The 16,751-nt window shown below is 45.4% G+C and overlaps 1 protein-coding gene across 3 annotated transcripts in view; it reads left to right on the top strand.

The window, feature by feature from the left end:
- The window catches only part of MEGF11 (multiple EGF like domains 11), a 265,950-nt gene that overhangs the window by 238,913 nt on the left and 10,286 nt on the right, over positions 1-16,751 (top strand). For all 3 annotated transcript variants that reach the window (XM_057430994.1, XM_057430993.1, XM_057430995.1), the window contains 2 exons: positions 4,959-5,077; positions 12,874-12,940. In XM_057430994.1, coding sequence (XP_057286977.1) covers positions 4,959-5,077; positions 12,874-12,940 — 186 coding nt within the window. The remainder of the gene's footprint in view (positions 1-4,958; positions 5,078-12,873; positions 12,941-16,751) is intronic.

Here is a 16,751-nt window from a genome sequence, read left to right on the forward strand (position 1 = left end):
ATGTGCTGAACTCCTCAGCGATCCATTCCTTTCCTATTGGCACTGTATCCATTTGTTGACAAAGCCTGCTACACCTCATTTATTGCTGTGCTTTTCTCATTAATGTATGTGTAACCCAGCATGCTTGAGAGGCACAACTTAGAATCATCGGAATAAGGAGAGGAATATTGCTGGGAGTTCCTGACTGCAGGAATTGACCTCCTCCTTTCAGGCAAGGGAGGAAAAATCCTTCAGTTGTTTTTTCTCCATGTTTTACTATGAATGGAGACTTCCCCATCAACCTGATGGTATCCCAGCCTGACACTGCACAAGTCCAAAGAAAGGTTAACGCTGAGGAAGGATTCTCTCATCCTTTGAAGCTATCACAGCCAGATGACTTTCCTCCTCTGCCACAGAGAGAAAGCCACTGTATTTGAAGATGCTGGCAGCCCAGGACTGTCCTTTCAGGTTCTGTCTTTATGGGTAGTGCATCTCCCTATACAACATTCTTCACATTTCTTTCAGGGGCAGCCACCTATCCCAGAGCTCCTGATGCCACTTGATACTTCAGTACTTGAGCTAAAAACAGAGATCTGGGGATGGCTGAATCCCTGGATACATCATAACTATCTGAGAGATCACATCCTTCAGCTGCATTGAACATGGGATCTCTTCTGGAGCTTGGGCAATGACAATGAATTTAATTCTTGCCCTCGAGATATTGCTGCTCTGTGTCAGCTTAGTTTGTAAAAAACCTGAAGAACCAGGTCCTTGCAACCTGGAACAGCACAAGGTCAGTGGTGCTGCATGGGCTTTTCTAGAAAGAAATTGGATAATGGCTCCTTCCTCTTCATCTCAGGCAGTGATGGAGATGCAGTGACTGGGCCTTTTCTTCCTCCTTTCTTTCTCTGTGCAGTCCTTGTAGCAATTAAGTTTTATCATTCAGGAAGCTGCAGCTGAGTAGGGTCAGCCATCTCTGGAGGTCATGAGATCTTGGAGAGGAAGACTGAGTTAGAAATCACACTGCTCCATCTCCATCCCATTATAAATTGTCTGCAGGTATCAGTATTGTTTCAAGTTTTGGTCTGGTTTATAAGGGTATTTACAACTTCTAGACAAGGGCTCCTGAAAGCTCCCTGCCAAATTCTGACTGTTCTCCAGTGCATTCCCCTACTAAAACATTCTACCCATCAGTAACCTTCCCATCTTTGGCCTTACTCGATGCTGTTTTCAGCCTTTCACCTCTGTAGAGCAGAAAGACAGAAAAGGTGCTGACATGCACCCATCAGCAAATGGAGAGATGGATACTGAGACAAGGTCACAGATAAGAAATAGAGGCTCACAGCATGGGTGGATGGCAACAGGACGTGTGTAAATGAGTGCATGTGTGCATTTGTAGGTTGCAGACCATGCTGAAGGACAGTAGCAATTACATAGAGGTAACAGGGATTTCAACCTTCACCTGGAGTTTCTTATGTGGATTAAGGGCAGAATGCTATGCAGATGTACTTGTCCAATTAATATAATCCTCGTTGAACCCATGGACTCCAGCAGAATTCCACCTGAGCAAAGACTGCAGTATCCAGTCCTGTACGGGTTGTACCACTATGGCAAGCCTGACCCATCACTGTTGTTCTTTAGCTTGTTTACTCTTGTTAGGGTAGTCTTATTATTGTTGCTTCTGAATAGAGTCACATACAGAGATCCCTGGCTCCTGGAGGCAGTAATTTCTTCCAGCACATTAATTTATTTCTGGAGGATGTTTTTGGTCTTTACGTCCTCAGCTCTTCTGATGCTGATAATCCTTGCATGTGTGTGAGAGAGATTATAAGGGAGAGGAGCCCCCTGGGCAGCCCTTAGATTCTTTTGCGTTTGTGGATGAATGATGTGGCAGCAAAACAAACACTCTGCCAAGCAGCCAGTGGAAAAGAAAAACCATCCACGCTGGGAGAGCTCAACCACACAGCACATGGATCTGAGAGCAGACTTTCCCAAACGAGCCTGCAATCAAAATGGTGCTCCCCAGCACGAGAACAGTACACTGCACCCAGCCAAGGGTTTTAAAGTGCAGGTTGTTAATTCAAGGAGATGGGGACAGAAAGGAAAAGTATGCAGTGCTGGAAAGCTGCAGACACTTCTTTTCAGTACTTTCACAGAGACTTGGTTATGGACTGAGGTAATGCTTGAGGTGTTTTCAGAGTCTTAAACTCAGCCTATGCTGAGAGCCAAAACCTAAATAGAGCATCATGGATCCTGCACCCTAGACAAGGTGTTTACAGAAGTGATCTGCAGATGATAAGTAGTAGGAGGTGGCAGCAAACCTTCCTGCTTGGAACCTTCGGCCACCCCACTTAACACCCTGTATGGCTGGATAGGATACCGAAGAAGAAAACAGTTCCATTTTGCATCTTGGGCTCTTTGGGTGTGTATTTCATGCAGGGTGCTTACTTATTCCCTGTCTTCATGGCTGGCCTTATGCCCGATTTCCACACCCCCCTGCCCTGCTGCCACTGCAGGGATGGGACCAGGGCTCTTGGTGTCACCACACAGCCCTGCTCGGAGCACAAGCTCACTCTTTCAAGTGACAGTGTCCTGGCCTTCATCCAGACCTCCTGGGTCTTCCACTGAAGCACAGCCTCAGGCTTGAGGGGCTCACAGCCGGGCCTTGCCATCATGGATCTCTTCCCAGGACTGATCTCCCCATGTTAACATTAACCTTTGGGCTTTTTCTGGTTTAATTTAAATCATTTCCTTTTTTTCTTAAGCATTGAAGTCTCTGCTTGCTCTTCAGAGCAGAATAAAATTCTCATCTTTGAGAAGAGAGAGGGTTTTGTGGGTTGTTTTATTTTATTTTTTAAACTGGGATCGCATTAGATTTGAATGTGATGTATTTCCAGCCAGCAGTTATAAGAGCTTCATGAATAAATGTGTAGAAAATGGACTGTGCTATCAAGGTAAATCAGCCTGGGTAGGTACTTAACTATCGACCAAATGGAACTGTGTAGAAGGAGTAATGCTGAGTGTATGGTGCTGCATGCAATGAAGGAAGAAAAGATTTTTGGTGTTGCAGCCTTGTGTACGAGCCCAGGTTCATTAATTCAGAGATGTGCTACATAGTAGGACAGGCTGGTAGGCTTCTCCTTCTGCTCATTTCAGGTGCTCAAAACAAGCTAGGGCCAGATAAGCTGGGTGTGAACTTGTAATGTGTCAGCTGCCTCACAGGAACTGTCGGTGTGTGCCCTTATCTTGCAGCAAAGGCAGTGGACTGTGCCTCTTCCTTGGAGCTGGTCCTTCCTGCCTGCAGCTGAGAGAGGGCATTGACAGATAAGGGAAGGGGGAAGGCAGAGCTGAGAGCTGGTGTGACTCAGCCATCAACACTCACCTACAAATCCAAAAGACATGGATTCAAGTGTCTATATTTAACTGGGAGCGCAGGTTGTGAGAAGGATGGATGAGCTCTGCTCCCCTGGGGAGCTGCCAAGCCCTCCTTAGCAGGTTCGAGGCTGTTTGTGAGCAGCTGTGTTTGCCATGTGCACACAGTGTTTGGGTTTCAGCCCCAGTTCTCATTATTTCAAGAGATATCTGTTTCTTGTTAATTCTACTGCAAATATCACACAGTGATAGTGAGGGGACATGGCAGAGCCCTGGCAGCCTGGCTGCTGTGCTGGGCAGTGGCTAGCTGAAAGGAGTTAAATGCAATGACTGTAGCTCTGGAATCACATCCTAATCAGAGGTTCAGAAAATAGCTAGTACTAAAAGGCTCTGCACTTAGTACCACATAGAGCTGACCTCAGAAATGGCTCTGCATGTTTCAGCAGAAAGTAAATGCTCAGTCAGATACGTATGTGCCTGGGCAGTGTCCTCTCAGCTCTGTGCCAGAGTGGGTCTGGAATAGCCACCCTGCAGATAAAACCACTTATTCAAAATGGGATATTTTGCATTAAATTAAGCTAAATCTAGATCTCCACAAGATGTCAGCAAAGCAAAGTGCATGCTCACAGGAATGCAAACGCAGAGGGCAAGGAGAGGCTGATGGTGACTCCCGCAGGCAGTGCCGGCCAGGTCCATGTCCTTCCTCACCCATCGGCTGCCAGACATCACTGGTGATGGGCACAAACAGCCACCCCAGCACCTCATTACCCTTTCTGTGTGAAGGTGTTCCCTGTAACTAACCTTTCCACCTACAGTTTAAGCCCATGGTTTATTAAAACCCATTCATTTACTTCTTACAGGGCATGGCTATTCAAACGATGCTGCTTCTCCTCCTTTCTTCTGATGGTACCTTGAAATATTTATCAATTTGTTATTAAGCTGGAACCTGCTTGGGATTGATGTTTGCATTAGAAGTGCCAGTGTAAATATGATGCCTTTCTTGATAAATTAATTTCTTTGGTAATGTGTTGGTAAGTTAAAGTGAGGAAATAGATGAAATGTCTCTAAGCATAACACTGTAACTGCCCAGCTTTGCCTTTCAGTGCTGCAGCTTTCTGGTTTTCTAAGTCTTCGCACAAAAAGCTATGTAAAATGGTTTGGACTCCTTGGTATGGTTATAGCACCTGAATTTCTAACATTAACTCCCTTTTTTGTGTCAAATTAATTGTTTCACAACTCCAAGGGTTATTCACAACAGTAGCTCTTACATGTGTTTAAGCAAGAAACTGTGTTGCAGCCGTGCATTTCCTGAGTTTTGCATTTCTTCCCTCACCTGCAAAGCAGCTGGACTGCCAGGAATTACTTTTTAAGACCTTCAAAAAGATAACACTGCATTAATTAAATAATTTGCTTTTTCTACCCTATAGTAATGTTAATAGTCCAGATTCACACCATGGTAATGCAGGATAGATTTCATCTGCAGATGTTCAGTAACAGCCAGTGCTCTAACAAATTGTTCTAAGCTAGATCATCTCTACCATACTTTCAATTTCTTAAGGATCATAATGGCTTCCAAAATACTTTGTGATGACTTGTTTTCTCCCCAGATGTATCTCAAGGTAGCGGCAGTGTACATTGCTTTTTCAATCCAAGCTACCACACTCTCTCATGTGGTGTGACTTCACGCTTCTTTACCAGTAATCTGGATGGAAACAGCTCCAGTAAGGTAGATATCATCCCACCCCACTGTAGCAATGTTCTTATCGGTTCAAGGAAATCAACCAAAGCAATGCCTGTTGGATCCTCTGGTCTGCCAGCATTATTTAAAACCCCAGGGCAGCAGCTCCTGACACGGGAGCTCTAACAGACACAAAAAGGGTCTGCTTTCTGTGTGTCTTCGTAATCTCTGTGCGTGGTAACCGGAGTTCAGCACATGCCTGTCTGGGTCAATAGTGCTAGTGTCTAGCACTGTAAGGTATGTTTGCTTCTCAGAGAAGATAGATAACTAGAGTAATTATCCATTAATGTAACAAAAGTAAATCAATGCAGCATTAAGTCAGTAAATCTAACTTTGCTTTGTTTCCCAGATCGGTATACACACAGATTCCCTGCTGACACAGACAAGTAGATAGATGCAAGAAGGTACCTAGGGTGCTTCTAAGCACTGTTCTCATCCAGGGGCATTCTGAGAGCTATTCAGACTGTATTGCTCAAACATCTGAGAGTTACTTACCTCATGTGTCTGTTGATTCCCTAGGACCATCCATGGACAACACTGTCACTCCATTCACCATGTTAGCAATAGATTCAGATACAGGAAGTAGTAAGACAGCTCTTCCTTTTAGAGCCTTAATAAGCCAAGGTGGGGCAAAGGGTAGGGGGCAGAGGAAAAAAGGAAATGCATTTGATCCCATCAAGGTTGTCAGCTTTAAAACTGATGGTACTTGCAGGCTGTGTCACCTTAATCCAAATGTAGCTCTGTTAACTGGAAAGCCATGAGAACAAGATTAATGCAAACAAAAAAAGACACTATTGGATGAGACAGGGAATGCAAAACTATTTCTCCACGTGCTCCTGTAAGTCATTCCTTGGTTATTAAAAGAAAAACTCATTAAAATGTAATAAAAAGGCTGGCTCCAGAGATTTCTCAGAGAGAAGTTTAGACAGATGTGTAAATACATTTTCCAATGTAGGTGGTCCCCTTGCATAGTGCAGTATTTTTCCCCAGATTGGAAGTGCAAGCATTCATAATGTCAAATTCAGGATGAGCACCAGGAGTGTGGATCTGGACCACTAATCCTATTGCAGCAATTTAGATGAATTCAGAAAAGGTCAAAGCAAGCACCCACCCTGATTTCCCAGCCTGCAGTGCCATCTTGTCACAGTGCTACTTGAAATACTAAGCTGCAGAAAAGGTTTAAAACCCAAGTGGTGCATTTTGAGCCTGGAAGCTGCTCACCCTGCTGTAGTACTGTTACCAGCAGTCAGTCAGATCAGGTTGTCCTGATCTGGTATTTTCAGGGCACTTATCAAAATATATGGCCTGTAGATCTCCCACCATCTTACTTATTCATGAGAATGCTTTACAGTACTGAATAGCTGAGGATGGCCAAAAATAAGCTGCTTCTGCCTGTGCAGTTCTCCAGCCAAGTAAGACAAAAGAGCATCTAAAGCCCCTAATGGCTGCCTTAACGAGTTTCATTCCCAAATCAGTTTGCCTGGTGCCATTCCCACTTTCTCAGGGAAATGCGCACAAGGTGTACTTGGAGGATTCACTTCTTTCTAGTGCCAGCTGGGGTCACAAAGGAAGCAGCACAGATGCAGGATGAGGAATCTCTGAACTGCTGAGCCAGAGCCCTGGGTGTGTTTTCCTCCCTGTGCTCAAAGGAGATCATGCCTTGAGGCAATGGACTGGAGCCATTCCTCTATCACTTCTTTCAGAGAGACAGCTTGAGCAAGGTACAAAGACGGCAGTGGGGAGATGCAGCCGTGCTCCAGTTTGAGAAGGCTTTTTCTCTCTTGTGCTCCCCCTGCCCCTCTTGTCCTCTCTTTCTGTGTCTTATTCTGCCCTTTCTCTCCTCTTCCCTTGGTGTCCTTTCCACTCTGCTATTTTTGTGGGTTTTTTTCTTCTGTTCTTTTGTGTGTACCTCGCTGGGGAAGCGAGGTGGGTGAGGATGGCTGATAGCAGGAGCTAAAAGGTCCAGCATTGCACCGAGGACCACAGTTTGGGAGACGGGTTTGTCTTCATAGGAAGGGAGCAGAGCCAAGCCTTCCTGCATCTCTTCTAGAACCAGTGGGAGGTGTCTCACCTCTTCTCCCCTCTGCCAGACAGACTTTTGGCCGCTGCTCAGGACCCTACGCATGTCCTGAAGGTAAAACCTTTGAAGTTGCTGAGAGACAAGTGTGAGTGGAGGCATTAAAACCCTCCTGGTGTATACAGGGGCTGGTTAGTTGTGCTAGTGGAGTGCTCAGACTGGAACACATGCAGGCAAAAAAGCAAGTGGGAGGATAAGGGGGAGCGTATGAAGAGAGACTAAAAAAGGCTTGGCTTCTTTTATCCAGCAAAATGAATGCTGAGAGGGAGTTTGATTGCCATCTATAAATACGGCGAGGTAAACACTAGGAGGGAGAAGAGCTATTTGAGTTAGATGACAGAGCTGGCATGAGAACAAATGAGGATGAACTGGCCATGAATGCATCGAAGCTGGAAATTAGATTTCTAACATCAGATCAGTGAGATTTTGGAATAGTTTCCCAGTAAGCCTAATGGGACAAAGAAATCGGATTACAGTTAAAATGGAGCTTGATCAGCCATCAAAGTGATTATGTGCCTGGTGTTTGCAGTAAAAGGTGGCTGGTCACAGGGACTCTGTGATCAAAGCCCTTCCAGCCTTATGTCCCTAAAGCCTGCTCCAGCTGCCAGCAGGAGTCTGCAGGGCTGAGCTTTGTCTCTTGTGTAAGGTCCAGGAGAATCATCATTGGAGTTAAGGAGGAGGAACTAGCAGCACCTCACTACAAGTAAAGGCTTTTCCCATGTGAGTGAGCTTGCAAAGTCAGCTTGGGTGAAATGCTGGCCCTGCCAAAGTCAATATTTTACTATCAGTGAAACCAAAATTTGACCTTTATTTATTAGCTCATACAAGTGACTTTGGCTTTTATTCTTATGCCATGTGCAAGTAATAATGATGCTGCAAGGAGCATCATGCATGAACTCGAGTGAAACTGTGCCACAGAATTACTGCACCAAAATTTTCCACAGCAGGCAGAGATCCACACTCACTCCAAAGCCGTGTCTTCACATCAGAGCTCTCATTGTTTGAGTTGAAGACCAGTTTGAGTTCTCAGCTGCTGGGAACCTGTTGTGATCAGAGGGGGGTCGGTGGGACCATTCACAGAACCACTCCCCATGCTGCAGTGCCAGCTCTGTGTTTGAGATTCGAATTGTGCATGAACAGAAGCGTATATCCACAAAAGGCTGCCAAAGCTTGTGAAGAATACTCTGTATAAAGCATGAGGCTGCTGCCCTGGTGTGTCACAAGCAAATGGAGAATTCTCACTCTGTGCCTTTGCAGAGCTTTTAATTCCACCCTTGCTCCCTACCGAAGGAGAACAGCATCACAGCTACAGTCCAGGTGCTGCTGGCTTCTACAGACATCATAAAATTCAATTGCTATTAGATGTCCTGAATGTTTAAAGCCAGCAGATTCCCATCTATTAAAAGAAGTTCTAAATTCTACCAAAGACTTCACATAAAATTAGAAACTGCAAAACAGAGGTCGCTGGATATGGTCTGACTGGATGTCACCCAGCTAATAAAAAGGAGTTCAGCTGCAGAAAGTATCATTAAAGTGCCTTTAACTAAAACTTGTCCAAGGAAAAAAGACTGCAAATACAGAATTGCTGCAGAGTGTTCAGGATGCCCATCTGAAACAGGGGCTTGGACCATGGAAACCTGAAGTCAGTAGTCGGGGAAATTGATGGCAAAGCTCTTACCGATCGCTGTCCTGGAGGATAAAGGAGGATGGAGTTCCTGCCAGCACTTCTTTACCTAATCACCACGGACTTCTTTAAAAACCCAAGCATTGACAAATGGCATGTTGGTGACCAGCTTGCCACCGGGATCCATCCAGCTATTTCAGATGGGCAGGTAATGATTTGGCTTTACTCATGCTAACACCTCGTTGATCTTAAGGGCAGAGTTGCCAGGTATGAGGTAGTTTTAACCAAACTGCTAAAATTAAAAGCTAGGATTTTTAGTGGATAAATTTACTACAAAGTATTTTTTCCTCCAGAAAAAGCAATTTTGCTTCACACTAAAAATGGAAGTATCTTGTATCGTAAAAAAAAAAATAGAAGTTAACAAATTATAGTGTGTTAAGAAATGATGGTAGCACAAAGAGACAGCTATAATCACATTTCTTCCTAATGACTGCATTCTGAAAAACTTAGAAATGTCCCCAAATCATTTCATTAGAAGAATCAATTCTAGCCCATAGCTCTTCATGCCAAATTTTGGGTTTGTGAGCTGATTTAGAAATCCTGCAAAGCTACAGCTTTTAATAGAAACCCCAAGACTTTAATAAATGTGATTCAAGTGGTGCAGCTGGATTGGAAATCAGTGTCTGTGGATTTCTGGAGGTCTGGAAATGAAGACCAAGGCTGTGGGCTCTGCTGATGGAAACTGCCAGCGCCCTTCATGGGGCTGCACTGATTTATGGGGACCAGGTATGGGGCCAGGAACTTCAGCTTCATTCTCCCACAACCACATTAAAAACCTTGCCATTCCTTGTTTGCTCCAACTGCCCCATCCAGCCATCTCATGTATCTGGTGTCAGTGTTCGTGTTCCCAGCTTTGGGGAATTACAAGGAACTGCTGGACGATGAAGGAATGACTCCTGTGTTGTCAACTGGGAGACCCCGGATGCACAGTCCGTGCCAGGAGCAGGGATGTGCAGTCACAGCTACGGCTCTCAGGCAAGGATCGCCTCGGAAATCCTGCAGGCAACCAGCTTTATCCACGTTCTGTTCTGGGCACGTCCTTGAGGAGAGCGCCTGGTGCAAAGGTACCCAATGAGCTGATGACACTTTACCTCATTGGGAATACACGGAGACAGAAAATGAGAAGGAACAAGATGAGGCACTAAGATGTAGCTGTCACTGCTCTGCTGCTGCTGCTGTCTGATGGGAGCTTCAAGAGCTGCGGGGCCACAAGGGGCTGTTGTGATCATTTGGCTTCACTCCCCACACAGTGCAGGGCACAGAACCACCTCTTTCAAGGGCAGTGCTGGTGGCTCTGCAGCAACAGGGTCTTTCAACCAGAGCTGGGCTTTCACATGGATTTGAAATGGGTTCCTTTCAGTGTGCTGGTATTAATCTGTCTTTGTCTCTGTGTGTATACCTCTATGTTTATGTGTTTGTATACATATGCACACATCTGTGTGTGTGTGTGTGTGTGGTCGGTGTATTTGCACTGTTGCGTGCCCGGAATCTTTCTTCCAGGCTGGAGTTCAGCCCATTTGGAGCACAATTACGTGTTTGACAAATGATGAATCCTATTTGTGTACATCTTCAGTTGAATAGCTCTAAAAATACTGTGCAGGTGCTTGTAGAGACCCAGCATTGTGTGTGTGTGCGTGTATGTGCACAGTCTTTTCTACCTGTGCTGTCTCCTGCTGTGCCCACACCATGGTTTCTCCTGTGTCTGTTTAAGCCAGGGCAGATAACATTAGGTGTAAAAAAGCCCCAGAACATTGTCTGCATCCTGAGTCAAGGGAATTCAATCAGCAGGATCCAGTCAGTGAGGGCAGGGTTTTGCCTTTGGTTGTTACAAACGTTCACCCAAATGAAACCCAGTTTCTGTGATCAGATAAAAGCTTCTACGTGTCAATGGGCAGTTTGTAATATATGGTGTAGTTGTCCTAAATGTGGTGTTCCTGGAAGAGAGGAGTATTTGCAGATGCTTTCCCTGGAGATAAGGGAGAGGCTTCAGACCTCTGCAGCTTTCTCCTCAGTGGCCCAGCTTTGGGGAAGCTCACAGAAGGTCAGGCTGGTTGTGAGGATCCTGCTGGTCCCCATTGCCCTATTTATAGCGGAGTTTTTGCCAGAGGAGATATCCTGATCCTAAGCCCTCCCCATTGTGGTCACTACCTAAACCAAGGGGCAGAGGAGCTGCATGGCTGCCCAGCCCCATGCCCTCCTTCTCTCTTTGGGTCCAGCATTTCCTCTTTCTGATGTATTTCTCCACCTCCCATGACTCGGTTACTCCTTGCGAGCCATGGTGTGCTCCTCGCAGCACTCAGCTGGCTAAACTTTAGCTATGGTGGTACAGAGCAGCTTACCTAGCTGCTACATGGGACAGCCCCTTTATCCCTCTCTGGCTGTGTCTGCTTTAAGCAGGTCTCTTCAAAACAGGGTTTGGGCCCTGGTCTCTCTTTGCACAGCATCCTGCACAGTGCTTCTCACCCTGGGAACCAGCTGGGATTTTATATTCCAACAGACTTCAGTACATCAGTGGGTCTTAAAACCCACTATGAAAGCTAAGCAAAAATTAATGAGACATCAGGAAAAATGAAATGGTTTGGTAATTTTGAATGCTTTGTTTAAATTTTAACCTCCTTTATTGTTATTCATTTACTTATAAATACAGTAAAATAGCAGAGCTGAGCCCTCTGAAACAGAGGCAGGAGCTTTCCTGTTTGGAAGCAGACACAGGAGAGCACTGATGGCTTCATAACTTAAATTTTTCAGAGACAGGGTTGGGATTTGCTCTTGAACTGACACTTCCTCAGGACCAGCAGATGTGGGCTTTGAGAAGAAAATGTTGAGGTGGAAAACTCAGCAACTACAGTGATTCACAGACCCTCCTTGTTGGGACTCGCCCCATCACATAGAATCACAGACTGGGTTGGGCTGGAAAGGACCTTAAAGACCATCCAGGGCCAATCTTCTACTAGAGTAGGTTGTTCCGAGCCCCTGTGTCCAGCCTGGCCTTGAACACTGCCAGGGATGGGGCAGCCACAGCTTCTCTGGGCACCCTGTGCCAGCGCCTCAGCACCCTCACAGGGAAGAGCTTCTGCCTAAGAGCTCAGCTCAGTCTCCCCTCTGGCAGGTTAAAGCCATTCCCCTTGGCCTGTCCCTGCAGGCCCTTATCCAAAGCCCCTCTCCATATGCTTTGTGGTGCCCCAGTCTAGTGGACCCACACCCCCCCAACAGCAGCCCCTCTCCCTGTGCTGACCACAAGAAATGCTCCAGCGAGCTCACTCCAACCCCCCCGCCCCAAATCCCCATCCCTCAGGCTGGCACTGTGCTTGCCTCTGCTCTTGTGCTTGAGCATTATCTGGCTCAAGTGAGACTCCTATAACTGGCAGAAAATCAAAGAGCACATTGACACCTGTGCTTAATACAACTGCCACCTCCTCCAGTGGCACCACCATGCTGGCACAGGCAGGGTCCCAGCTGCCACATGGCAAGAGGTGTCTTTCCAGCAGCAGCATCTGGATGGCAGCCCTGGACTTCTCTCCACTTTTGCTGGCAGATCTGCACAGGGCTTCATGCTTCCTCATTGCCAATGTTATTTTCCTTGAATTGAGAGAAATCTTGTAGCCGTTACATCTCTGTTCCCTAAACAGATACTCAGATGTATTAGCAAATCCCCTTTGTTCCAAACAGCTCCTGTCTGCATGCTTATGTAGGTGGTTTTGATCCATCCATCTCCATTAGTTGTTTTGAAACAGCCAGCATGTCACTCCATGCATACAAGCATTCCAGTCGTGATCCCTGGGTGCTGAAGGAAATCTCTGTTTTCCAGCATGCTTGTGTTCATTGCTTGGTGAAGTGACTTCCCTTTGTGATTTTCCCTAATGCTAGTGAACAACTGTCAGATTCATGCAGCTAAAGAACTGAAATGGTGAGGCCAAAGGTAACAGTCATCTCCCATTTTGATTCATGCCATCCTTGGGCTGTAGTTTTGGGTGGGAACTGTCTTTATTTCAGCATTAACCCATTATCATACTTTTTGAACAGCTCAGTAACAAAACCCTTGACAGAGAAACTGCAGACTGGAGACCCTACAGCTATCTGAATGAACTAGGTCAGTAACGTTTAAACAATCTAATCACTTTAGTAGACTTTAGAGCAATTCCAGACCCAAGTCAGCCTTTCAGAAAGGCATTAACCATAATGAAGAATATTGGTGTTGTCTTTATCTCACAGTCAGAATTGCCAATAGTGAAAGATGAAGTATTGAAAATGGTTTCCTTTACCACAGACCACACTTGGGAAAGAAGAGCCAATATTCATTCTGATCTCCCTCCTCCATTTGCTGTGTGTAATCACAACCAACTACTCTATAAATGGTTTTTTAAGGACTAACTTAGGACATTAAAAATTGAAATTTGGCATTATTTTTTTCCTTCCATGCTTAATAAAGTTCAGCACCACACACTGGCACGTCCATAAAACCGGAGCCTCTGTGGGAGCTGGAGCATGCAATACACCCTGTTATCTCCCTGTTAATCACCAAGTGGCCATTTTTCAGGCAATTTTGAATGCCCAGCCAGTGCAAACAAGCCAAGAGTGAAGTTTAATGACCCCTTCTGAGTTTATTCTCCCTGGCTTCAGTTTTAACAGGGTTTTCAGCAGCTCTTGTCTCAAACCCATCCAGACTTAGTGCTTTGGATGCTATTTGTTTTCCTATCTAAGCACTTGGAGTTTAGCTTGTCAGTAGCAAAAAGCATTTGCCCTTTCCTTTACTGGGATTACTAATACCTCACTGAAAATTTGCAGTATGGAAAGTGCAGTATTAAATGGTATTATGGGATTTTTAATGTCAACTATCTCACAGCTCACATGGCAAAGGAATTAAGACAGGGCATCACCACGCATCGCATCTTGTCACTGCTCTTTTGGTCACACACCATGCCTTGCTCCAAAGATCAGGTCTTCCCTGCATCAGGAAAATCACAAACCTGTTGAGCTTCAATGCAAAACCTCTTCCATCATTATCAACCATTAGTGTTTTCTTCTGTACAACAAGCTGCAGAACTGCTGTTGTGTTGATCTGTCCGTACCACGGAGAGCTGGGAGGGGGGGAGGATTTCCAAATGCTCCTCAAATCAAGTTCATTTTCTTTTCCCCATTTTACTGCTTTGCTCACTGCCTTTATTCTTAGCTTGCAGTGTCCGGAACTCCCTGAGTGCCAGATTTGTCCTGCATTCATGCATTTTATTTTAGTAGCAGAAGTGATGCTAAGTGCCTTTGCAGTAAGAATGATGTAGAAGTGAGAAATACTTTAGTTAAGCAAAACAGTCACTATTTTTCCATTGCATTTTGCATCCCAGATACATTTTTTCCTTGTTTTCTTTGCTTCTTCCAGAATGTTTTTTTCACACTAATTGGTAACAATGAGAGGTTTTTTCTTCCCTTTCAGTATGAAAATCAACACTTATTTGTGCTGACTTTGATGATGCTGAATTCTTGCTCAGCTCAAGGCCATTTTTGCCATAAAATGTTTTCATTTCATGGTAATCCCACAGCAATAGAAGCTGCAGATTCCACCTACGTGTGCAAATTTCAGCAGAAAGCTAAAAACTTTGATTTTGAATTGTAAACAGGTAATATCAGTGAAGCCTAATAAGCTCCCATGGGGGATCTTGACCTTTAAGCTGCATCATGCATGGAAGTACTGAAGAGTTAGAGGAAGCACCTTCTCATCCAACCGTTAGCCTTAGTTTTTATGATACTGATGCTCCAGCTGGGAGAGCAGCTGGATTCAGTTAAAAACACTTAAAATGGAAGTGGACAGCTCCTCTGCTGTGACCCCATGCAATATTATAGAGAGAAGATGGATAGAAGTTGGGAGCAGATGGAAAGCCCTCAGCTCACCTCCCTGGTTCTTCAGCCAGCAGCTCCTCTGGTTGAGGCAGTGGTGCCAAAGAACAGGCTCTTTGGATGAACCCGGCTCACAGGAATGTCTGTAGGCTTGTTCGGAATTGCAAGTGTCATAAATATGAATTAGAGCTGGGGGAAAGGAAATCATCAGAATATCTGTGTGAAAATTGCCTGAGCCACTCATCTGCTAAAACCTGTGAGCACAAGGGGTTTTCTTAATTCCCTTTTTTTAACCCTTGACCTCTGCAAGGGATTTCTGATCAGATCTGTGCTCAAGGTTGGATGTGGTCCAGACCTATCCCAGGCTGACACCTTCTGTATTTTGATCTGCAGCATACCTTCACTTCTCAGGGTCATGGCTGTGCTCAGACTGGATATAAGGACTCAGGGACTCTTCTGACGGGGACAAACTTGCTTCTCCATTCCATGCTGGATTTAGGCTTAGATCCCACTTCGATCTCCAAGCTCAGGGAGAGCAGGAGAAGCAGCTACTCCCAAGCTACTCACTCAGGAGTGGGGCTGGCAGCTCAGCAGAAGCAGAGCCCTGCTGCTCAGCTGATGGAGGGCATTGTGCCCTTTTCTGTGCGCTTGGCACCACAGCCCCTCACTTCCAAGCAATGTGTCTTTAGTTCTGTGTCTATAAGAGGGTCAACGGGATGCTTTCTGGAAATACCATGTACTTTCTATTTGCTTGTGTATCTCGTAAAGGCGATCCCACAGGTAACAGGCACGTGAGTGCTTTTATTAACCCCTCTTTGCTCTCCTTGCTCTTGCAGGCTGTGCTTTTACAGCTTTGGAAATCGCCTTTTGATTGCTCCCAGTTTGCATCATTGGCTTTTGCTCAGCCAGGAGTCATCCCTTGGATATTTTATTTGGAAAGGGAAAGGAAGAAAGATGTTCTCTGAGGGAGCAGAGAAAGGGCTGCTCGCACCAAGGGGATATCTTACCTGTTTTACAGGACTTCAGCTGCCAGGTTTGGGTTCTTTCCAACTGGGAAATGCAAGGAGCAGAACAAAGCTTGTATTTCCTTGGGAGCTTCAAATATCAGGCTTTGTCAGAGAGAAAATCATACCTGTTAAATGGAGTCTAGTGATGAGCACATTGCACAAGTCATTCTCATGGATCAGCACTTGACATATCAGGGTTTGGGGTATCTGTGGTGCCAAGGAAAGGCAGCTTTGTCACTTTTGCCATGTGTCACTACTTGTTTAATGCAGCTTAGTCCCACTAATTTCAAGGAATGCCTTGTCTTTGCATTTCCTGTTCACTGTCTCGTTGCAGAACCGGAATTGTTTGCCCACTAACCTCTCTCCTCCAGTCCAGTCTGCGTTACACAACTGCAGAGTCCATCTTCCAGCTTCTATTCCAAGCAAGTCAAATGTCCTAAACCACCCCCTGAGTTCAGAAAAGGTTGTTATGCTCATTAGTTGGAGTGCTGGGCCCAGCAGGCTGCAGACAAAACTGGTTCTATCTGTAATGTTTTCCTAACAGCAGTGCTCAGAGCAGAGCCTGGAGTGTGATCTGCAGCACATCCCGAGTGACTCAAGGTTTGGGTCAGACCTGACTTTGCATCTTTCTCAAAGCCAAAAGGTGGGGAAAAATATTCCCAACCGAGACTGTGATTTCACCCCGCAGACAATTTAACTCCAGATTTAAACCTGGCCTTTCCTGAAGAGCCAGATTCCTGCCCTGTTCAGGCCCCTTCCACATTAATTGCTTTTGCAGTTTAAAAAATAATGTATCTATTATTCATTTCACTCCCTGAGGAATGCAGTGAATAGGCAAAAATGGGTCATAAACCCACAGAATTATAAGACATAGAAGAAGACTAAAGGCAGAATTACAGGGAACAGGTTGGGAAGGGCTTTGAGAGGTTGTGCAGCCCTCCCAAGGCAGCACCAACCCTGCCTGTATCTATCTTTTCTAGCAGGCATATCCCAGCTTTTCTGAGCCATCCTCCCTTAAGAAGGATTCTCAGTTTTCTACAGCTACACTGGAGTGAGCTCTGAGCA

This window comes from Pezoporus wallicus, unplaced genomic scaffold, assembly GCF_028554395.1.
Source record: "Pezoporus wallicus isolate ANWC-B61680 ecotype Strahan unplaced genomic scaffold, APGP_CSIRO_Pwel_v1 contig_8548, whole genome shotgun sequence".
In the NCBI taxonomy this organism is placed as follows: Eukaryota; Metazoa; Chordata; class Aves; order Psittaciformes; family Psittacidae; genus Pezoporus; species Pezoporus wallicus.